This window comes from Silurus aristotelis (genome assembly GCF_946808225.1).
Source record: "Silurus aristotelis genome assembly, chromosome: 27".
Taxonomy (NCBI): Eukaryota; Metazoa; Chordata; class Actinopteri; order Siluriformes; family Siluridae; genus Silurus; species Silurus aristotelis.
Genome location: NC_139600.1, coordinates 3086402 through 3111166, shown reverse-complemented (window position 1 = coordinate 3111166; position 24765 = coordinate 3086402). Strand labels below are relative to the sequence as shown.

Here is a 24765-nt window from a genome sequence, read left to right as displayed (position 1 = left end):
TAGAGCTACGATGGAGCTTAAATCATGAATATCTGCGATCGGATTTCACCTCCTATGTTCAGCTGTACAGCGAATTCATCGGGGTCTATACCAGTTGCTTGTTTCGCGTTCAGGAGGAGGATCGGTAGATGCCCGAGGTGTTTCTTCAAGCTCTAATCACAAATCATCAGTTGCAGGGTTACTACTGGATGGTGATTGCATCATGGTGGCCCCAGTAACGACGTATGGAAGATGGTAGCCTGAATCACATCGCCAAGGGTGCACCATTCCACCACCATCTCTTTCTGTCGAATAAACATGCCCCTGAGGTTCCAGTGACCAGGGTCCCAAACCTTTTTTCTCTTTGGGTCTGCCTGGTTCATCCGGGTGTCCTACCTTCGGAAGGAGTCCTTCTCAGGTTGATGGTTCCACACCTACAGCCTAAAGATACATAAAGCCTCTGAGCAACTGAAGAATTTTGAGGACAGATTTGAACTGTAATTAATATCAACAGTTTACTACAGGATGGAATAGACATTCGGTGTCACCCAGATGAGGACGGTTACCTTTTGAGTCTGGTTCCTCTCAAGGTTTTTTCACTGGCTCAGTCACGAGGTATAAACAATTATAAGGAACTACCTTATAGGTAGTATTATCCCTTGTTTGTTCTTCTTGTCATGGTTGGGTCTGTGAAGGTCTAAACGAATGGTCCTGGTCCATTATGAGATACAATTTATGGAGACTGAGGAAAGTAAGGGAGTTGTTTGGTTCACCACAATTCTCCAGCTCCAGAAAGTTCCCTGACAGCTTCATTTGTACCGAATTACAGTCTATAGCCTGACTCATGAATTTTAGCCATTGGCTAGTTTGTCGCTGTGCGACGGAACCCAATAAATAATTGGAGGATTTGTTCGAAACCCAATTTGCTTTTCGCCTCATTTTAATTATGTGCAGAAAATAAACCAAAAATGCAATTCTGATTTGGACTGTAGAAACACCTTTGATGTTAGAAGTCGAATTCCTGGTGCAAAAACTTTCACCAAATAAAAAAAAAAAAAAAAAAGAATTCCTGCTACAAAAAGGGAACCTTCAGATGCCTCAGATGTCCTCTTGACTTTCAGTCCTACTTTAGAAGAACTGCTTGGTGTGCCAGGGCGCATTTATCACGTTCGACTGGAGCGTAAACAAGAGACAGAAGGAGGTGAGAAACATTGAGGTCCTCAGAGACACAGAGACAGGTCACCACTCACAAGCATTCTGGCATCCCACCTTTACCGAGCACAATGCCTTTATGACGCCCTCTAGGGAATAGGAAGCCTTTTTATCCATGAAAAACATGAAGGCTATATTTAAACCATCCTGATTATGCTAAACAAGGTCCTCGGAGACCAGAAGCATCCAAATCATACACAGATAACGGGTGAGATCATGCGTGTCAAGGTTGCTTCACCTGATCAGTCCTGGATCGCTAACAACAAGCCTACAGAGACATAAAGCCTCTCCTCCGACACAAGGCTGGCGTGGTTATTTTAAGCGCCAGGGTTATCAATCTCGACCGATCGAAGAACGCCATGACAGGGTTGTAAGCACGGATGATGGTTGGCCCTGAAGCCGGAAAACCTGGATGTTCTAATCACGACCCTCCGTGGCTCTGTTGGAATCAAGGTTAGCCTCGGTTCAACTTTTAATTTTCAATTGTCGAGCCTGATAGTGCAAGATTTATTGCTTTGGCGTCTTGAGCCCACACCCGTTTTTTTTGCCCCCTCGCACAAATCGCTTTCAGAAATTGATTTTCTCTGAGCAATTAGTCATTTTAAGGGCTAGAAGTGTTAGCGTTTCATGAGGCAAACCCTCCCAGGTCAGCCCTCGCAGCCATTGATATTTTCAATTTGGTGCCCCAAATTTTTCCCTCGAACCGTTCCGTTTCATTTATCTTAAGAAAGGAGAGATACACATCCTGGGCTTAACTCTGCAAAGCCCATCAAAATTAGATGAAATCCACACAGAGTTCTAATCTCTGAATGCACAGCGCATTGCGTTTTATTCGACTTTCGAGCTCAGGCAGATTAATGAGCGGTATCGGCCCGGTCTGGCAGGACTGCACAGATTAATGAGGCCAGACCTGCTCGAGACTCTACAGAATGTGCGAAAAAAAAAAAAAATAACGCAAACGCTAGCTCGTCCGAAACGTTTTCGACACCATCATAGATCTCTTGATCGCTACTTTAAATGGCAGGGAAGCTAAAGCCATGATAGCTCGCTAATTAGGTTGACTCTTGTTTGCTCGATGTTTTGTGTCTTAATAGTTGTCACACCTCTTTAGAGATTTCTTCTTAAAATGAACAGAGCTAATCATATGGTGCTAACTGATGCTGTTCTGATCACGTGTGCGATTTCATCGTGGACAGCAAGTTATGGTTGGTGCTATTATGCATTTTGTGTATCTTTATCTGTCTTGTATTGTCTGTTTGCACTGTCTTTTGTCTGCACTATTAACACTAGGTGGCACATGCATCTTATGTGGCTAGGACAACTTATTTTAGTTCTTAGCTCTGTGATGTAGCTCTTTGTTGTTTTTATGTAGCACCAGGGTTCTGGAGAAACATTGTCTCATTTCACTGTGTACTGTGTCAGCTTTATATGGTTGAAATGACAATAAAAGCTTCTTGACATGACTTAAAGTTAGAACAAAGAGCAAACATGAAATTCTGTGTGAAATTGGGCAAATCTGCCACAGAGATGTTTGACAGGGTGTTGAGAGTGGCTTCAAGAGTAAAAGAACATCACTGGAAGAGATCGGGAAGACCTTTAACTAGCTCAACTGACAAAAACGTTCAAACCTTTCGGCAACTCGTGCATAATGATTGTCGGAAAAGAATCCACATGATCTCAATTCCGCACCAACCCTACTTCACGGATTTGGCTCCCTCAGGCTTTCTTGACCGAAAATGGAGATCCAGTTCGCCGTTCTGACACTATTGTGAAGATCCGGCATGACATTTTAGAAGGTGCTTGAAACGTTTGGAAATTTAGGACACGTTCCAGAAGTGGCAGGAAAGCTGGGAGCACTGTATTGCTGTGCAAGGGGAATATTTCGAAGGTGATAGTGTGAAAACTTGGAAAAATAAAGTACTTTCTTTCTAAACAGAGTCTTAAAACTTTTTGATACCACCTCGCATAACCTCGCATATTGCATAGGTCGCTTGTCCTGCTAGCATCAGTTTTGCTGTTTTCTCAAGACGCAAGAGAATTGAAATATATCCAGTTTGACCATTAAATACTCCCAACATAAGCGCAGAAACTTTTACGTTTCTTGTATTAAAAACCAAATTTGAATTAAATTTGCAGTTTCGTCAGTGTTGTTCAGTTATAGGCTTTATGCTTACTTAGCCAGGCTTATAAAAAAAGAATAAAAATGAAAGAAAGTAAGAAAGAAAAAGAGATTGGATTGTCATCAGTTTGATGAGTCAGGTCAGAGACTGTAATTCAGGTCAAATGAAGCTGTCAGACAATGTTCTGGATCTGGAGAATTGTGTAGCGGTGTAAGGCTCTTCATCTCGAGTGAGCTGGCTCGAAGCGCCGAATGAACCACTCGAGCGCAAGTTCATTACCGGAATACAAAACATGGTGCGCTAACGCTCGAGCGGAATAAGGCGTGTAAAAACAAAGCAGGTGAGACACGTGATGTTTTAAGATGGACCGCGGTGTCCTTTTCTTCTGGAGCTGCACAGGGATTTAGCAAAAGGAAAAAAAAAACCTAGGCTAGATGAAGGGAAGGAGGGAGAAGAAGCATATTGATCCAGCACCTCTGTCTTTGGGCACAGTGTAGCGGGATCCCCCGCCAGGAAAAACAAATCACATCGGAGGAGTGATGGATGTGGCGCTGCAGGATGCGCCAGCTTTGCCATCTGGACCGATGACACTGTATCTCAGCCCTGCGCATGGCGAATTCAATTTACAGCCAGTGCAGCCGCTTCTTCTGGCATGAATGCATCAAAAGACCGCCCAGACCCCTCCAGCCCCCCGCACACACACACCCTCTAGCAAACCCAGCACTAAGCCTTACACAACAAACAGGGATTGGTAAAGAAACACAAGGCGTACATTGACTCCCACTGTCCAATTAGGACCCTGTAGCATTTTTTTCTATTTATTTTTTTACTATTTTAGATTTAAAAAGTTTTTGGACCCCTAACCATAGGATTGGTACATATTTCTTGAATATCCTATTTCACATTTACTCCCTATTTGCTCTTATAATAACCTTCACTCTTCTGGAAAGATGTTCCACCAAATTTTAGTGTGTGTTTAGGGAGATTTTTGGAGATTCATTCAGCCAGTTAGTAAAGTCAGGTATTGATGCAAAGGGAATGAAAAAGCGTTGGGTGCAGTCAGAAAATTGAATTGAATATTCATCCCTAAGGTAGCAGGAGATGTTCCATTCCAACCCGTGTAAAGCAAATCTTAATAGAGTTAGCTGGAACAGGTTTGGGTCTCCTAGTCTAAGGTCTCCCAGATATCCTATGCAATTGTAGGCTCTTACTTTGTGCTAAAAGGAAGAACGACAGAAGTAGAACCCTACAACCGTCTAAAGTGTTTTCCATCAAACCACTCAAAGCAGCCTTCTCTTTTTTAGAATGAATATTGAACCCTTAAGAGTTCTCCAGCTTTCCGTTATAGAGCCTCATACCAGTGTCAGAATCCCCCCAGCCCCTTTTTGCTTGGACACCGCGTAACCCATGCTGCCTTGTAGATCCAGCATTCTTGTTCAGTGGCTGTCATTTTGCCCATAGTTGTATTGTCGTTTACTAATCGGCCGACCTTCCGTGTTTGATATTGCCTGTGAATTTGTTTGCTTCCTATTACAATAAACTGTTCTTATCTCAGAACTTGCATCCACCTCCGCTATCGAGCATTCCGACATGCCTTCCATGACAACCATGTTCCCCTATCAGATACTCTTCCACAAATGATCTTTCAACAACGCTCAAATTGTTCCTATGTAAAACTCTACAACAAGTCCAACCTTAAGGGACCATTGAAGCCTTAAGGGACCATTGAAGGAACATATTCTTTGGGTATTTAAAGTCTACAACAGAATGCTTTTCTTTTAAGAGAATATAGTGCATTGTTGAAAGTAAGATTAAATCAATTCTTATCGAAACCATAACCCTATTTTTGAAGCATAAGGACCTGGTGGTCTAGTGGTTAAGATGCAGCGCTCTCACCGCTGCGACCCGGGTTCGATCCCCGGTCAGGGAACCATCCCCAGCCACTCTCAGTGCCGGTCCCAAGCCCGGATAAATGGGGAGGGTTGCGTTAGGAAGGACATCCAGCGTAAAACATGTGCCAAATCAAACGTGCGGAGGATCCGCTGTGGCGCCCCCTAACGGGAGAAGCCGAAAGAAAGAACTCTATGGAATTGTTTGCTTTTTTTCCACCCCTCAAAAGAGTACCTTAACCCAGGGGCCTCCAACTTTTCTTTGTACACCAGTCTCATTCACAGACCAACTGGTGTGGGATGTGTGGAGGAGGGTTTGGCTACTTGATCCGTACCGGAAAACATGATTTGAACTCCACATGTGTGAAAACTCAGGTTTTATTCCGCAAATTCTTTCAATCATCGATAACATTTTTTACGTTAAAATATAAATTGAATTGATAGTAAATAACTATTTTCGGTACGGATCGGGTACAACCGGTATTATAGATACACGAAAATTGGTCGTAAATTGTCTGTAAACGTCCTTCAGATAGAAAGTAGACACGTTTTGCGCAGTACAAATTGTGTTTCCGGTACAAATCCAGTAGCCACAAATGGTAAATTATTAAATACTATCAGATTGCACCATAAGTCAATTTGGATTGGTGCTCCTAAAGGGCAAAGCACACAAAATAAATATTCCATAGAGCAATTTTGCAAGCTAATAGCAACATGTGCCCTTATCCAGAGCGACTTTAATTTTGTCTCATATAAACAAACTGAGCAGGTGAAGGTTAAAGACCTTGTTTGGAGGCTGAGTTACATCCTAGTGGTCCTGCGAATCGACATCTTGACCTTCTGATTTAAAGTTTAGTTTCTTATCTAGTGAGATTGAAGTTCCCTTCCATGGTCTGATACTGGGTCACGACCTGGTGGCGGAGGACCTCTGCTTTAACAAGGCGAATTCTACTATACTTCATGTTTTCAGGTTCAAAATGGAATTATTTTAAAAGCAAAGAAATCTTTATCCAATTCTGCAGTGTAAAGAATTTAAATAGAGTGATGTAATGAACTTTTAAAAAACTATGAAAGCAACAATGGATGTACCTGGGTGTGCTGTGCTCCAAATTATTGGAATAATTAGAAGCACATATTCAGTTCTCCCTGGAGGAACAACCAAAGAACCCTATCTAAAGATCTAAGCACTCGGGAGTTGGATTCCTGTCCTGGCTCCTGCCTTCTACTTATTTCTGGAGCTTTAAGATTAGTGAAGAAAGACTGGTAGGTGTTTTAAAATAAACCTTCTCCCCCTGAGTGGTGCCACCTCCAAAACCGTACCTCCTAGATGTTCTTTTCACTTCCACCAAGGACGGGAAAAATTAGGTTGGACTTTTTAGTGTGCTGAAGCCTGAATTAAATCATTCTTCTTAAAAGATCACCTACCGCACCGTCCCCAAAGCATTCTGGGTAGTTACTGCACTCCACATTCAATGCTAATTTGATCGAGATGATTCGGCTGAGTCACCGAATCGGATTTGCGGTGTTGGCGGCCATTGTGTTGACTTTGCATGACAGGATGTAGATCATCGGTGTCTACGGGGGTTACAAATTGTTTGATTGGTTTCCTTCTTGCGAGTTACGTTACAGGATTTCATGAGTGAACGACTGCAGATAAAAAAATTTCTGACTTTGTGGAGACATTATATCCAATAGATACATTTTTTTTTAGCATTTGCTATTGCTTCAGGACCAGACCACTCAGCTTACTTTTATTAAATTTGAGGTTTTCTTACAGCAATGACATTTTAGTTGATTTTAGTTTTCTACCTCTGCTACTAGTTGGTGGGGGTACTATGTTGCTCCGAGTCCGTCCAAGAGTAATATCTCAACAATGAGTGGTTGAATGTTTATAGGATTTGAATGGACTTTTCACTGTAACTACAGTATCAGGTTAAAATTGTAAAGGTCACAGCAAGGTCAAAAGCTTCCAAAAGCTATACAGTGATTACCTTTACCTACGAGTGCATTAATGTATGAGTTTTCCGAGGTATGAGCGGTCACTCGGTCAATTTATAATTTTTTTTTGAGAGCATAAAATAGAGGTACGAGCTCGAGACACCGCTGCTAGATGGCGAAGCGAAGCCAGAAATCGAAGATGGTGACGAAAATTAAGATATGCAAAGAGGAAAAAGTAAAAAATTTAAAAGTTTAGGGATACGTAGTGTACAGGAGTGATAGTAAAAAACAAGTTTTCCCTCCTCCTCTGCTTATCGCCTCTATCAGACCTATAAATAAATATATATATATATATATATATATATATATATATATATATATATATATATATATATATATATATATATATATATAAAATATATAAAGTACTGGTAATGGTAGATGCATCCCTGACTTTATTTATTTATTAAACAATGTTGTTGTTTTTTTATCCAGTTATAGTTGCAATTTATTTTGTTAAAGTAAGTTCCTGTTATCACTTACATTATATATGATTTTAGTAAAAAAATAAAGAAATTGCAGGTTAAATTTATGCAGGTTCTGTACCGTTGTACAGGTTTTCTTAGTTCCAAAGTTTCTAGAAGAAATTTTTCCTTTTTCTTTCCTCTAGACGACAGATGACCTGCTGGTGGCGTCCGCCGAGTGTCCGAGCGACGACGAGGATATCGACCCGTGTGAGCCGAGCTCAGGTGGGTTAGGTTAGTCATCTCTTTTATTATTTCTGACATCCTTCTCCACTTTCAAATGCTCCAATGAAATGCCCATAAAACCTGCGTAGACCTTGTTTTCGAGTGTCGGTCGTCATCTTATGTAGGTCTTAGGTTGCTATACCTGTATGTCCGTTACCTCACGGGTGCTATTTACACTCTCCAAAAGGTGATCTGCACGATTAGCGGCATTAGCTCGAAGAATGAGTCATGCCTCGCGATGCCTTAAAGGCTTTGTGGCATCTGTTACATTTGCTCTAATGCTTAATGCATGAACATGACAAGTTATGATGTGTAAATGAAGACAGAAGACTGGAGCAATGATGGCACCTTGATGCTCTTCAGCATTTTCTCATAGTCTGTGATGTCTGTGAGTCTTACTAAATACGCAGAGCCTCGGTTCTGGGATTTGGAATTGTGTTGTTTTTACGTTCTCTTCGGTTCACATATGCTGATTACATTCGACATGCCCCTGGTGTGCTAAACCATGACTTTCTCTCACCTCCGAGGAAAACAAACACTTGGATTCTTCGAGCACAATGTTGTAATGAACACTCTGGGGTGTGATGGTGGCATAAATTCGAGCACATTTCAGACGTTTCAGAGTTTTATAGTCTGGAATGATATGAAAGCAGTTAAGAGGCTCATCAGAGGAAGTGGTCGCTTAGTGGTTAAGGTTTAGGTCGGGGGTTCAAGTCCCGGTATTGTCAAGCTGCCACCGTTGGGGCCCTTGAGCAAGGCCTTTAACTCTTTGTGTTCCAGGGTCATCTTAGGCTATGCAGAATGCTGCATTACCTTACGTAACTAGCTCCTAGACTAGATCCTTTCTGGTTTCTTACCTCAGAATAATCAAAATCCATGTTTTTAGGCCTGTCTTTGGTTTTCGTCCAAACGATTTTCTCATCTATGTTTTTTTCCATCGTCTGGGCACAATGATCGATATTTTCCCCAATGCATCTCTACCTCCAGTTAGTCCCAGGTGACTGAGCACTTACTGGGTACATCTATGCCATTTGGCAGATGCAGGGTGGCTCAATTATCTCATTTATTCAACTAAACCATTGAGGGGGAATGGCCCACTGGTATCCTGATGGTTTTTAGAATTTACAACTCTCTGATCAGAATTCCAACACCTTAAACTCAAAGAATTTTACGAGGTGATATCAAAAAGGTGCTATTCTGACATACAGAGGTTCGGAAAATATTGAAACCGTTCAGCAACTCGTGCATGATGATCGACAGAGAACGTGCCACATGAGATTATATCCGCACCCTTCCTACTCGCCAGATTTGGCTCCTGCGGGCTACGCCCCTTATTGATGAAAAGTCTGTACTTTGTTCTCCAGCTTTACTGGTTCGTCACTTTGTGGTAAAGTGTGTACACGTTCACAACACCCAACAAAACTCTTTACTTAATGCTCTGACAAGTAACACTGGATGAGATCTTCAAACGGGTCTACAGCTCTTCTTCTTCTTGATGACAACTTGACCTTATGCTCTTGAATTAAGCATGCTTCATTTCCGGGCTCCTTTTTTGTGTAGATGAAATAAAACTAAAAACTCGCTTCTGTCTAAAGAGGTTGCAAAGACACAAAAATGGAATGAATAATTTAATCCAATGATTTTACAGTCCCAACTCATCTGGGCTTCGCACGAAACCCCACATAAAAGTTACTGTCCATACGACAGTAATTTAAAAAAGTAAAAATTTTGGGTTGTGCTAAGAAAGAAAACGGTACGGTGTTGTAGCGCTTCCTGGAGCAAAACTGAGGTCTGCTTTGTCAGGAAAAACCATGCCACAGTTAGTATTTCACTCAAGGTCAAATGAGGATGATCTAAAAGTTGGGAAGCACTTGCAGAAGCCAATAGAAAGGGAAAAAAAAACACCATAGTGACTTGACACCAACATCGTAGCCAATAGTTCAGGTGGGGGGGTAATGAGAGGGAGGAGGGCGCTAACAGTGTATACTGATCAATATCTGGATTCTGCTCTACTTGTTCAAGATCAATCCCACGTGTAAAGGATGGGATCTATTACTGCCAAGAAAGGGATGTTTCCCTGAGGCTCCCGAACTCGAAATTTGTACCCGAGTCCTTCATGGACGCTGTTTTTTTTGTCTAGATTTTGACAAGATCCAGATCCTGTAAGGACCGATACGCATGGGCTAGTAAGGGTTGAAATAGGAAAACTTATACAAAAAATGAGGCTCAACATTCCATCCAGGACTAATTGCTTTTTTGCTGTTGATTCAATGCCTTGAAGTATTTTGGATTCTGGACCATCACCACCACGAGAATTCTTTTCTTTAGATTTCAGACTAGAATAAAAGTCAATTGTCCATATGTGTTCCAGAATAACATAAGTATTGGGACACCTGACTTTCCCAGCTGTATGCAGTTCCCCCTCAAACAGTTGTATCTTAAAGTTTTCCCTTCATTCGGATGGGGAGACCCAAACCTGTTCCATCCTGACACAAAGTGCACAAAGCTAGCTCCATGAAGATCTGCTTAACATGGGATGTATTGGAAAAGCAACCAAAGTTTTCTCACTTCCATCAGCACATGACTGGCTGAAGGAATCTCCACAAATCTCTACAATCAACATCTAGAATCTAGTGGAACATCTTACCAAAAGAATGGAGGTCATTGTAAGAGTAAATAGGCGTGGAATGGGATGTTCCAAAACCTCTTAAGAATCTTATAACCAGGTGTCCACAAACTTTTTCTCCATATATTATTGGGTCTGAACCAGATGCCGTGTAAACTGTTCACACAAGCTTTCTAAGCTCTGTGAATAATGTATTTGTATTGGGTTACACCCCATAGTACACAAAGGGATGCTATGATGTCATTGAGGTCTGTTCACTCCTCAAGGTCAGTCCAACAGGCTTGTAGATCATACGCAAACTCCGCCCCACCATCACCACCCCCATCACCACCTCCTGTTCCTAGCGGCAGCGCTATCTGCAAACGAGTGAGATCGATCCCTGGCTGTATTTATCGTCACGCCCTATTTCTTTTACAGCCGGGGAAAAAAAAGAAAGAAAGCAAGCTCCGGTGGCGCAGAGGGGTCGGAGCTAATCTTCCAGCAGGCACCAGATTAGATCGCAGTGCAGCAAAGCGAACACGAGAAACCGCAGCGAGCCCGAATCCCCGCCTCAGCAACACGCTGAAGGACGGGAACAAAAGCGATAGATGAGCCGAGTTTTGAAATCTGCCCAAAGACAAGTGGTGAGATATACAGCAGCATGTCAAACCTGACAAGTGGAAAGACAAATGAGCTGCTCTCCTTCCGCACGAGCTGAAAACGTGGTTCGGAAACATTCGCTGTACCTAACGAATTTTTTCTCCCCTTCGTAACTTTTCCTCGTGCGTTAATGAGAACCATCAATATTTAATCTCAGATTGAAGAACATGGAGAGTTGAGAAGAGCTTCGAGTTTAGCACTAAGAAGAGATTAAGCGTGTTGTAGAGATTTTTGTTTTGAATTCCCAGGAACGGGATTCTTCTTTGTTTCCTTCCGTTTTTCCATTTTTTCTCCGTTAGTACTGTAGACCGAAATGCATGATCGCACAGTAATGGCGAGTTCTCAATTCTTGGCCAGACGGTGATGATGAATCTTCTGGAACGGCAAATCTGACGGGAGAGCTTCGTTAGTTCTATAGCAGGATTTTTCCAATCGTCTGTAAACCACGGACCAGTTTTGGTTTTGAAATAAATATCCTCACGGACCCTCTAGTGGGGTGTTTTTAGAGGAAGGGGTGTTTTAAAGGTTGTGTGACCTGGTAGCAACTCTTCCGTTGCCTCAAAAGTCAAAGCATGGCGATCATGGACTTTTGGTCTGTGGAAACATTTTGTTTACAGGGATTTGTCCATCCACGTTAACAAATACTGTACGTATAATTGCTGATATGGTGTTTTTTTGCAAGGTGAAATGTATGTTGAGGAACTGAGCTTATGCCAGCTTTATTTAGTATTAATACTAAATATCAATATCATCCAGCAGTATTTAGTATTTTATTTAGCATATGTCTTTAAATACACACCATTATGCTAAAAAAATATATATACACTACATTATTAATCTCATACGCGAGATACGTGAAACCGAAAGAATATATAACTAAGCAAAATGAGCAGTTTAAGTAAAAACGTATATATATATATATATATATATATATATATATATATATATATATATATATATATATTTTGAACATCCAGCAGACTGAGCAGCCTGGAAAACATCACGTGTTATACCAGAACTATATATAAGATATAATATATTTAAGCAAAATGTCGATCTTAAGTAGTATTGAAAATACAAGGTGAGAGGAATTAAGAGATACGCTTACACATCAAGATGCAAAAAAAAATACGGGAAACGAGATGTTTTGATCAGGCGTTAAAAATGAAGAGGAAAATCATGGAAATATGGAAATAAGGAAGAGGCTGAAGTGAGAGCGAGACTTCCAATAAAGTGAAAGAACATGATGGAATATGTAGATGAGCCTCTAAATATGTAAATTCTTAAAAAAAAAAAAAAAAAAAAAACAGAGGTTTTTCTTGGGTTCGTTTTTTTCTTTTTCATCTACCAAAAACTTGCGCTATTGCGGTTTCAAAAATGCCGTTTTACTGCGATAAAGCTTTTTACTGCTTCCCATTCACGGCCGGCAAATTTATTTGTTTGAATTTGAATAGTATTAAGTTGGTGAGAAACGAAGACGAAGGTGAATCCTGACATTTATCGGTTCACTTCACCTTAACGTTTATAAAAGGTGTCAGATCCTTAATGCAACATAAAGCAAAGCCACAAGATTTGGGTACAATGAGGGTTTTTTACACGTTGCTGTCGCTCGTCTCGATGTGAGAAAACGTAAGAAAATATTCGTACGTTCTTGAAACGAGGGTTGGATATTTTCTTGAAGCAGCTACTGTATGATCTCAGAATAAAACAGCCACAAAAAAAAATTCATTACGACATTTTATTTTGTGCATACAACATTTTATAACCCACATATTGGTAGTGATATGCAGAGTATATATGCATAATGCATGAATATGCATTAATATGCATATGCTATACTGTTTAAGTCCCTGTTGTTTAGCCGTTACTATCGAAACCATATTAGAAGCAGAAAATTAGTATAAAACTTGGGTTTTTACATACAGCTGGACTTTTAGTGGGAAACAATAAATCAGCACTATCTGACCAATCAGAATCAAGGGTTTAATAACAATACCCTCTCCAAAAATATATTTAATTTGGTCGACGCTCTCGTCCAGAGCATCTTACATTCATACAACTGAGCAGTTGATTGCCATGCACTTTGCTCAAGTTCCTTTCCTTTGTTTCTTTCCTTCACGCCGTCCTCCTGTTTTCCTGAGCCTCCGACCCACTCCTCCGGCGTCACGTAGAACAAACAACGTAAACAACGTATACACTCGCATGCCGGTTCGCTCCGGTCTTTGCTTGGACGAGGCGAGCGCTGAACCGTGAAATTCCCATTTCGGACTGAGTCGATGCCGAGCATGCAATAACGGTAATAAAAGCACAGCGAGCGCTTGCAGCTCCTCCGTATAGCGTTCGCCACGAATCGAATCTGATACAAAATATGGAACATCGGTAGCTCGAGGAAATAATTGCAGAAGGTGTTTGGGCTTTCTGAACATAATATAATAACCTCCACTCTTCTGGGAAGCGTCCCGTTGGATTTTGACTTGTGCTCGTGGACATTTGCCTGAGTTTCCTACAAGTCAGATACTGATCTAGGTAAGGTGTGCATTAGGGTTGGAGCTCTATAGGAGATCTTCCACTCCAACCCATGGAAAGCAGATCTTAATGAAGCTGGCTTTGTGCACTTTTTTGTGCCACACAAGTGAAGAGAAAATATCGATATTGCGCATCGTCTCATACGTACAATTCAACATTGTAATTGCAGGAAAACTGCCGTAGTATAAAAAGGAATAAACCCCCCCCCTACGCCCTCCACCCCCCACCCCAACCCTTTGTTGTTCATTATTTTGCCATAACAGCACTTCCTCATTCGATCGGCGTGAAGAGGCTAATGTCGCGTTGAAGCCTCACACGTAAACCGACGTTCGCGGCGACTCAGCGCCAGTGCGACTTTACGATTTTACTCGCTTTATGGGCTAATAAAAAGCGCAAGCTTCTATAAACCCGGCCGATTGCTTCATCCAGACGGCGCGATGGTGAAACGTGCGCAGAAAATCTAACGAGTCCTTTAAACCGCCGATCTCCGTTGTCCGATCAGTAACTTCTTCCGCCGCAGTTTGCTCTTAGAAATCCACCTCAGGGTACTGAGGCTCGGAAGCATATCTTCATATCAAAGCTTTTCCTGGGTCTGGTATTGAAAGGGTAATAAAGACATTGGAATTTGTTTACGGAATTTTCGGTCAAGATACGTAATTTAGCGCTGACTAGACGAGTACTAAGAATAAAGCCTGGTTAAATTATGATTGGTGGAGTTGTTGGTGCTGGGATTTGAACCCAGAACCTTCTGTTTCAAAGTCCAATACCTTAATCGCTGAGCTGTGACCCCCCCCCCATGGCCTGAAATGGTATTGCAGTGCATAGCATAGCAGAAGGGCTTCTCTTAATTTTGCGAAAGCAGCACCTGGGGTAAATATCCATAATAGAGATAAAAGAGATCTCAATGATCTTTTCCACTGTCCTCACTATTGCAGAAGGACGGCCACAGAATTTGAGAATAAATATTCCAGAACTCGACGATCATTGAATTAAATCGCATTGAAATATTTCCATCCACTACAAAACATTGCACGCACCTGGAATCTGATTAGAAACTGATCCGGATTGTCATATTTCATTAAAATGCTTCGCAAGCCAACAGCCTGTTCAGATTGTGAGGAAAATTGCGATTAGCTAGCTCCTAGATACACGAGAGTTATTGAACCGGCTCCTTACACAACTTTCTAAAGGTTGGTATCAAAATAATAGGAAAGAACCAGGTTTCCTATCAAACATTGTGCCTCAACTATGCACAATTACAATAATCAGCACTTTTACATTCTTCTGGAAAGATGTTCCACTAGATTTTGGAGTAGGCATGTGTTGTCTTGAGAGTCAATTTGAATAGGGGTGAGGTCAAAGCTTTATTGCAGGAGATCTTCCACTTCAACCCATGTATCTTCATGGAGCTGGCTTTGTACACTTTGGATCATGCTGGAACAGGTTCGGGTCTCCTACTTTGAGTATAGGGAAATTTTCATAGTACAAACATTCCAAGATGTGTGGCTCCACATTTTTGTTTGGGGAGGAACCACATATAACTGGAAAAGGCAGGAACCAATGGCTGATCATGTGACAGTTAGAAAAAATAGCACGAATAATTAGAAACTAATGAAACTAATTTATCTTTTAATTAGTTGAAATTTGTGTGTGTGAAGGGGTTGGTGGTGCTGGCAAGAAAATCGCAGCTCATGTATCCAAATGTATCATTAAACAAATATATCTGGCAACATTTCCATTTCCTATCATCGCCAAACTTCATTATAAAAATGTGAAACAATTGCTTTCTGGTAAAAAAAAAAAAAAAGTGAAACGTTCTCCAAATTGAATAATCGTATAATAGTATTCTGAAAATTATAATAAGATCAGATTACACTTTAATTACTTTAGAAATAATTGCAGCTACAAGAATGTGTGAAAGCTAAAATCTAATAATTGGTTTTAAAATAAATGAAGAATTTAATAAATATCAGCACTTTTTTGTAATTTCTTGTTTTTCTCTTTACGTTTAATTCGAATGTAAAATAAATTATGAGCACACAAGGACAAAATTGCATTACATAAATAAATAAATAAATCAACAAATCCAGAATTTAATAAATAAAATCAGATTAAAAAAAACAAAACTATATCAAGCTGCATAAAATAAAATCGTTTTTCAAATGAAAAATATTTAACACACAGAAGTAGAAAGTGTTTTAAAAATTGTATAATTAAAAATAAATAAATACTCATTATCAATACTTTGTACGTCACAGTGGACAAATGGAAATTTCTGTAAAAAAACCCGATACAGTTTGTCGATTTTCATTGAAACACTTCCTTCACATTTTTGGCCCCATACACACAACACACAAACACGCACACATACACACCGAGTCTCGAGCGATCGTAGAGTCCAGCAGAAATCCTGAATCAGCTAAATAAAGTAATTGTGATGGACTGTAATGGCTCCCAGAGATTGGCCAGATCCGCTGGAGCCGGGCCATTAAGGGCTTTGAAGGTCAAAAGCAAGATTTTATAGTCAATATGAAACTTAATAGAAAGCCGATGTAAATTGAATAAGACCAAAATAATGCGCACAGACTTCCTTTTCCTGCAAAACAATCAGACTCGGGCAGTCTGACCTGGCTGCGAGACGGAACGCCGCAGCGCGTCATGTGGTGCGACTGCGTTTCATAATAAATATATATTATTCAAATGATCATCATAATCATAATAAACCATCACATCAGCATCATAAATCGTCATTATAATTAACAAACCATCTTCATCACTATAATAAAAGTCTGTCATAATAATAATAACCACATCATAGTTTAATTAACCACCACATCATCATAATAGCCACCACATTGTCATCTTCATCATCACCACCACCATCATAATTACCACGACACCATCATCATCATCATCAACACCACCATCATAATATACTTTAATGTAATTCAAATAATCATTTTGCCTTATTCACACATAGGAAGTGGAAGCTCATTGCTTAAGATGTTGATAAGAAGGTTGTAAATCGCAGTAACGCCAAGCTGCCTTTGGGGGCACTTAACCCTCAAATGCTCACTTATACAAATGTAATCGCTGCGAGTTGTTTTGGATGATGGTGTCCACCAAACACCGTAGAATGTAAAATTTGGGAATGGGAAAACATTGACGCAAATGTATAAACACTACTAAGAGGAACCACTGCCCAATTAGATCGCAGAATCCTGATCGCCGTTTCCGCTGAATGATCGGGATGTACGTTAAGTCGGATGTAGGTCGATATAAACGCGCGACCTACTGGGGGAAGTTTCTATAGGCTCTGGTAATAGGATCCGTCCTCCATTTGCCTTAATAGATAGCGTCTGAGCATAACAGCGTTCAATTTGGAAACCTGCTGGGATGTGAGACGGATCGCTTAAAAAACAGGACGAATCCCAAATGGATCGTTTGCTTCGTCTGTTAATGCTTTCAATAAGCAATACATACATTATTTATGGCCTTACGTCCCCTCCGTCTTACTCGGTGCAACCAGCAGGACTATACAGAACACCGTGCCTTCTTTCAGGCCAGAGCGAAAGGCCCAGAGGCCCTATTGCAGACGGAGAGCGCCGGCTTATTTGTTCGTCTTGACAGTCTCGCGTTGCCATGATTTGTGCGATGCGGACATTACTGTCGAGCAAGGATGAGAAACGTCTCGACGTTCCTGAGAACGTCCTCCTTCCGATGCTCATCAATCCCGCTAACGAAAAGGTCTGCTCGTGTTGTCCGGTCGTCACGGCGTAAAGCTGACATGATCAGGCCGTTACCGTGCAGCGCGAGGCGCCCGGAACGACCTCCTTCCCTCGCTTCCCTCGCTTCCCTTCACGTTCTGTTCATAAATAAATCCCTTTGTGAGCAACAAATGAGGAAAAATCGCTCAGAACACCGTATGTATTCTCATCTCATCTCTGCTGATTGTGTTTCCGAACCAGTTAGCGGCTTCTGCTCTTCTTGCCAGGATGCATGGTAAGACAATGGACTGGGGGTTTAGGGATGTTGGCAAGAGTTGAGGCCCAGACAAGCTTTTTAGACATTTTAAAGCTAATCAGCTGAGCTCGAATCTGTAGCCAAGCGACACCTCGGGATAGTCTCAGGAATCCTCAGACACACCAAAGGCTCCTTCTGTTCACATTCAACAAAGTGCTCTTTAACACCGTATTCTTCTCGTTCATCTTCAGTAACCATTTTATTATAGATATGGGCTGGAGCCTGGTTCTGGTCTGCTCATGGTCATGAGAATGGTTTTAGGGCTAATACATTGGGTGCTAAGCAGGAGAACACCGTAGAACCTAGGGGCAATTTTAACTGAAACAGTTCCTTACATGGTTTAAGAGCTCAGATAAAGACACCCTGAACAAACCCACAATACTGGTTGTGTGTTTCTTCAGGGTTTCTTTATCCAAGCTTATAAATCAATATAGAACTTAGGGTCAATTTGTAACCTCTGGATTTGGGAGCTGGGATGAAGAAACCCTAAAGGAACCTACTACTAGAACCATTATAGAACTTAGGCACAATTTTTTAACTAAACCTTTCCTCACATGGTTTAAGAGCTGGGATTAAGAAACCCTGAAGAAACCCACAACTAGAACAATATAGAACTTAATTTTTAACTAAACATTTCCTCACATGGTTTGAGATCTGGGATGAAGAAACCCAAAAGAGTTATTATAAGAGCAGATCTGGGACTCAATGCGGAATGGGGTGTTCCATACCATGCTCAGGTTTTCACAAACATTGTCCATATTGTGTACTTTTTCAAGGTCATTTTGTCTTTTTAATTGCACATTTTATTTTCTATTTTGAATTGCTGGTTTTTTAATTTACACTATTAGTAAATTGATCCGGAGCCCTCATTGCTTTTCCACTTTAAATACGACCTTGAGGCGACCTCAGACACCCAACACATCTCCACTGCATGATGCGGCATCTTGTATATACCGATGACCTTATCCGTCATCTCTTCACTTTAGATAACCCAAGTTTGGTTATACGGAACCCCGTTTCTGAGATTTCCCTATTGTGACATGCGACATCATTCCATCATTGTACTTCCTCCTAATCATACACACACTTTGGCTGTCCTGTACCACCCTCTTGCTGGGCCATCATCGAAAATGGCTTCATTCTAGGGATTGTTCTGTGGCTACCTAATTTTACTCTTGAGTGCACACGAGTGAAATTTTTAAAGGGCCCACGCTATTTGAAAAACTTGAAGGCGTCACGTACAGCAGTAACGGCAAGCTGAGAAAGAGCAGAATGCGTGTAGACGGCGAGTCGGACGAAGGAAACCTGGAAAGATTCGAAATTCTATCTCTCATTTAGTCCAACGATCATGATAACCTCATATGTTTAGTCAGTGACCGTGAGCTTCATTGCGGAGACCGAAATTTTCCAAATCTGACCTTTTCCTGCCGACATAGAACCGCTGCATTTTCTACGTTAATATTTCATCAGGAGAAAGAACCACCTGCATGGCTGTATCGTGTTATTCGTCTACACGAGTTCTTTTGTGCTAAATATGAGCGAGAAGGTGTTCTGAGGTCTGAACTTTTGGCCTTGTGTTAATATGAATGCGCTTTTATAGTAACAGCTCAATCAGTGGCTGTATTGGATGGTAGAAAGGGCATTATTCATAATCACACACTCCGGTGCTCGTGCTATTTCTCTCTTAACGGTGTTTTGTATCGCTTTTATGATTTATAATCACACCAAATGAGGATGAAGTTCCTCTTTTGAGTCCGGTTCCTCTCAAGGTTTCGTCCTCTTATGATCCTTTTCCTTCCCACAGTTGCCCCAAATTTGCTCGTCAGGGATAAACACGCATCATTCACTTATATTTCTTTTTTTTTTTGGTTCTACAATTCGTACGTCCAAGCTCTGTAAGCTTTATTTAGAGACCAAACGGTCGTCTGGAGTGAAATCCATCTATTATGGACTGGCCTGCCCAGTCACCACACCTAAATCCTATTGAACTGCTCTGGGATGAACTGGACTGTAAAAACAGCCAACTAATGGCGAGTTTCCAAGAAGAACAGCATTTTTTGAGCTGAATGTTTGGTGAAACGAACTGTCTGGATGCTGAGAGTAGGTAAAGCTGGTATCAAAAAAGAATCAAACCTGTAAATGGAAGGAATCTTTAGTGTCAAGGCTTTGCAGTAATTAAAAATGGATAAAAATGAAAACAGTTTTCTATTGGGAAGCCGTGCTGTGGGAAATGAGGCAGGAGAACAGTTTGGTGTTGCTCTGGAAGTGTGTGAAGATCTTCGAATCGTGTTGGAAAACTCCAATTCAAAGAGAATAGAAATGGGCTAGAGATAGATACATTGGAATATTATCAAACCAGCTGGTCCTTTAAAAAAGAAAGAAAGAAAAGAAAAACGCTTTATACTCGTTACATGTACTTTTGAAATTCCATCTTTGTATATCCCAGTAATGTTAGGAGCACCCCTGGAGTTCTGAGGGTTAAGGACCTTGCTCAGGGGCCCCAAGATTGGCAACTTGGCAATACCAAGGCTTGAACGCCTAACTTTAGTAACCCAGAGCCTTAACCACTGTGCTCTTACTTCCCCAGTAACCACTATATTTTAGCTTTAGCATCTTCGAACCGATATCACTGGATATCAGATCTTGGGTTAGATGTTATTAGACAGGGATTGGTGTGAGTATAATAAGTGCAGCTCTGGAGGTAGTGTATAATAGCTGCATGCTGTCCCAGTGCCAGGCCCCAGTGTGATTCCAATCAACAGATCAGTCCAGGCAGCGGGTGTGAAGCTCAGCCTGGGCTCATCGTGCCAGCTTCCCATCTCCAGGAAGAAGAGAAACACAGAAAGTGTCAGACTGCAGGAGAGCTCGCACCTAAGTCACCAAAGACAGCAGTAAAAGACAGATTTTCTTTCTTTTTTTCGGTGTATTGATGACAATTTACCTTTTAATGGAGCTCAACATATGCATTTAAAATAAAAGGTATGATACCAATTAAAATCCGCCATGCATTAGCATTCTACATGCAATTCCATTACCATGTTAGAGCAAAATATCCGGTGGGGGGGTGGGTGGTCCAAACCTAATTCATGCAAATATAAATCAACATCTTTAACTGGCCGTTATTCAACGTCTCAGTTTCCACCTATCCATGCATATCTCTTGGCAGTTCTCTCTGACTCTGAATAACAAACACCCCAAACTATACGTGTCCCCTCTCCTTACGTGACGAGGTGACGGCCCACAGGTTCCTTGTTTTTTTTTTGCCTTGAAGGATTGAGTTTGCTTCACACCTGTCCAAAGGGATAATGCCGGCCATTGCAGGAAGCGCTAATCCATTCCAACGCTCAGTCACACTCCATTCCCTGAGGCATCTTTCCCCTGTCCTTCAGCATTTGCTGGCATCTCTGGACATACCTTCTACAATATAAAACACACTGAGGTGCACAAACCGGACTGGTAGCATTCAATGCACGGAAAACTTTTACAGCTATATGTGGTTCTTGCCCAAACAAAGCAAACAGGAGGTATTTGGACGAGATCTGAAAGAGGAGGGTTTTGAATAAGTTTTGAAAAGAGGAGCTCGTCGGACGAGGTCTTAAAGCGGACCTCTTAATTAGGAGGTCTTTGGATGAGGTCCTTAAAAGAAAAGGTCTTTGGACGAGGTCATAAAAAGGTCTTTGGATGTGGTAGCATGAAATTGTCTCTTCACTAGAACTTTGACATCCAAACCCGTCTCAGCAATGGAATGCCCTTGTACACAATTCCAGCTCCATAAAGATATTTTTTTAGTTTGGAGTGCAAGATCTACTGCGACAGAGCTCTGAGCACCTTGGGGATTAATTGGAACACCACCCCAGGCCTCCTTACCTCACCTGACTTTACTAATGCCCTTAAATAAGCACAAATCTGGTGGAACATCTTCCCAGAAGAATGAAGGACCAAGTGTGAAATCAGACTTTCAGGAAGCAATCATTTGTAAAAGCTCCTGGCCTTCACAAGGTTGAGTTGAAAGGTCGTGCCAATGTGGTGCCTAAAGATATAAAAAGATCAGTCATGTTTTCTAAAATAATTGATGAGCCTGAGGGGAAAAGAAAATACTAAAACAGGCTTATCAGGGTCTGTAGAGGAATGTATACTGTAGATGTGAATAAAGAGATGTTTTATCAGCTCAGAGCATTAGCAGGAAAGAGAAAGAGATAGAGAGACTAATGAAGGGTTACGGTGCCGAGTGTTATCAGAGTTGATGGGAGTCGGATTATAATTTGGATGGCTCTCGTACATAATGGAGGCTTGCTGATATGTAATCAGTTTCCCATTCAAAGAGGCAAATGGCTCCCAAAGCACTGGCTTGAAGTCGTTAATCCCCCCTTATCAAGCGTTTAGAGTACGTTAAAAAGGGCGGTCACCGGTTTCATCTGGGGACCCAAGCCGCCGCCGTTTCTGCGTTTCTAATTTGCACCATAACTGCAGGTTTGCGTTTGTTTGCGGGTCTGTCTTAAACACTGCTGCTCTTTTCGATAGGGTGCTGTCCCCCGAATAAAGCCGTAGCTCTATCGTTTCATTATGCCCGCCAGAAAGCGGTCTTGCACGTGCAGCCAAGGATCACTTACAGCACAGTTTTCCAGAGGACGCGGTCGCGGTGTGCCAAGTTAGTGCCACCGACTTGGGAACGTCAATTTGGGCAGGCGCTCACCATCTGTTCTTATTGCGGCAAAAGTCGGCCCAGCGATTAGTGATCCAGTAACAATTTCCTCATTTCTGTGTTCTTTTTTTTGAATTAAACAAACCCTGAGCTCAGGGGAATATAGAGTGAAAACAGGAAGTTAAAAAGGGCTTGTTTTTTTATAGCAGGAAAAGCAGCAAGGAGATACAAGAGGCTTTGCATCTCATAATAGGGCCATCAGGGCCAGGAAGGATTTCTCTTCTGTCCTAATCTCTATCAAAATTACTTTGTCCATGAATATGTATAAAATTATTCCCAATAATCCATTCTCTTCTTTTCACCTGCCGCTGCTAAAAGTGTCGGATTACGTTAACCAATCGGATTGCTGACTCCAGGGCCATCTAGCAGGCATCCGATAATGTCAGCATTTTCACGTCCTTCACATTTCGTTACAATATTGACGGTTTCTAGAGTTGTGGCATCATAACGATGGGATTATGAGGTGGATTGTTTCAGGCCGGACACCACTGAAGGCCTAGGGGTAATATGTATGGGACGCCAATGAGGACAATGCATGTTCTGTTGCAGAGTGCTGATCCTGGAGACTCATTCCTCGAATTTGAATGATAAAATCGTTCTTTCGTTACAGAAAACATGACTGTTTCAATGGCTGACCATATTGCTGCATGGAGAGTCTCAATGGATTCATTGTTCATATAGAAATAATTATTTTTTTAACAAGTACAATAATATAAATCTGTGACAGTCTGACCAATCAGAATCCAGAATCTTGTAATGCACATGTGTAAATAAAGTAAACTATGACTATAGATTAACCTTTGTGTTTGTGTGTGTGTTTGCACAGCAAGCCCGACAGGTCCGGGTCTGAAGGGGTACCCTGACCCAGTGGAGGTGGTCCGTGAGTCTAGTAGCACCACGGGTATGGTGGTGGGCATCGTTGCAGCGGCCGCCCTGTGCATCCTCATCCTCCTTTACGCCATGTACAAATACCGCAACCGGGACGAGGGCTCGTATCGTGTGGACGAGAGCCGCAACTACATCAGCAACTCGGCGCAGTCCAACGGCACCGTCCTTAAAGAGAAACCAGCCAACGTGGCCAAGAGCACCACCAAGACTAAGACAAACAAGGACAAGGAGTACTACGTTTGATTGCTCTTTTGCTGGACGTGCTCCAGAATTTTTTGTTTTTTCAGGACTTCTGGATATATATTTTTTTTGCTTTGGTTGTTTTTTCTTCTTCCCTCTTTCTGAAAGAATAAAACAGTACCATATCCTGTGTAAAATAGCAAGAACTTGGGAGGCGAGGAGAAAAAAAAAAAAAAAAGACAACTTAAAAAAAAAAAAAAGCATAGTCTGTTTATCTAAGATATCGCATTACACTGCAGATTGAAGGTTTCACTCACGTCCCTGATGGCAGGCACAGAAGGACAGTGCTGGCATGGAATCAGCTGGACAAGGGGGCATCTGAGCAAAACATGGATGATTAAATACCTGATAATTAACTGCAAAGCAGGTTATCAATATGAAACCCATCTGGACCTCGAGCAGCCGGCCAACGAAATGCCAGGATTGTGCGTAAGAGAGACTACTGCTATAATGTCAATCCTGCCAGGATGTTTTCCCACACAAAAAAAAGAAAGAAAATACATGTTAGGCTAAAAAAATAACAATCAGGAAAAGAGCTTGTGATTGTTCTTTGCACCGAGAGACACCAGCGAAGGTTCTCACGAGCCTCCCGGAAACATAACGTAACGCAAGGAAACCGGCCAAAAGCCTGCCAGAGTGAGGGGGATCCAAAAGCAATCTCGAAAGCAATCTCAAAGCCTTATGTTCTTAGCCGGAGGAAAACTGTAAGGCCATTAAACATACAAATGAACGGGAAAAAAAAAAAAGAAAAGCGACCATTCGAGAAACTCTTGATGCACGCAACAGTATCTTATTACACATGTTTATACACCAACATCTAAATGTGCTCTCTGGACTGTGACAGTGGTGTTTTATAGCCTGTTGTATAGACGCAAAATTATACCTGCTCCTCTATCATGGTTTGGGCTGAACTTTTTTGTTTAATTTTTTTTTTTCAGTAAGAAAAAAAATTCTAAAAAGGAAGAAAAAAAAATACAAAAAATGAATGTTAGTAAATGTTGCTAGGTATAGATTTGATCACGAAGCCAAAAACATATGAGTTGCTTTCATCAGCTAATCTTTAAGGCTCCCCCAGACTTCCTGCTCAACACTAAACCGATGGTACAGCCAGAAATTTTGTCTTGTCCAAAAAAAAAAAAAAAAACGTCCTAACAATATCCTGCAATCCTGAAAATTTTACAATTTGCACTCCATCGCTAATCTGTCCATCCTTTCAGGTCATGTGTACGAGTGC

The 24765-nt window shown here is 41.4% G+C and overlaps 1 protein-coding gene across 31 annotated transcripts in view; it reads left to right on the top strand.

The window, feature by feature from the left end:
• The window catches only part of LOC310721075 (neurexin-1a-like), a 331556-nt gene extending 307274 nt beyond the window's left edge, over positions 1–24282 (top strand). For 20 of the 31 annotated variants that reach the window (XM_083532316.1, XM_083532314.1, XM_083532304.1 and 17 more), the window contains 2 exons: positions 7809–7896; positions 23230–24282. In XM_083532316.1, the coding sequence (XP_083388442.1) occupies positions 7809–7896; positions 23230–23534 (393 nt within the window). In that variant the 3' untranslated portion in view covers positions 23535–24282. The remainder of the gene's footprint in view (positions 1–7808; positions 7897–23229) is intronic. The other 11 variants (XM_083532317.1, XM_083532313.1, XM_083532315.1 and 8 more) reach the window with 1 other exon arrangement.
• Positions 24283–24765: the final 483 nt, after the last annotated feature.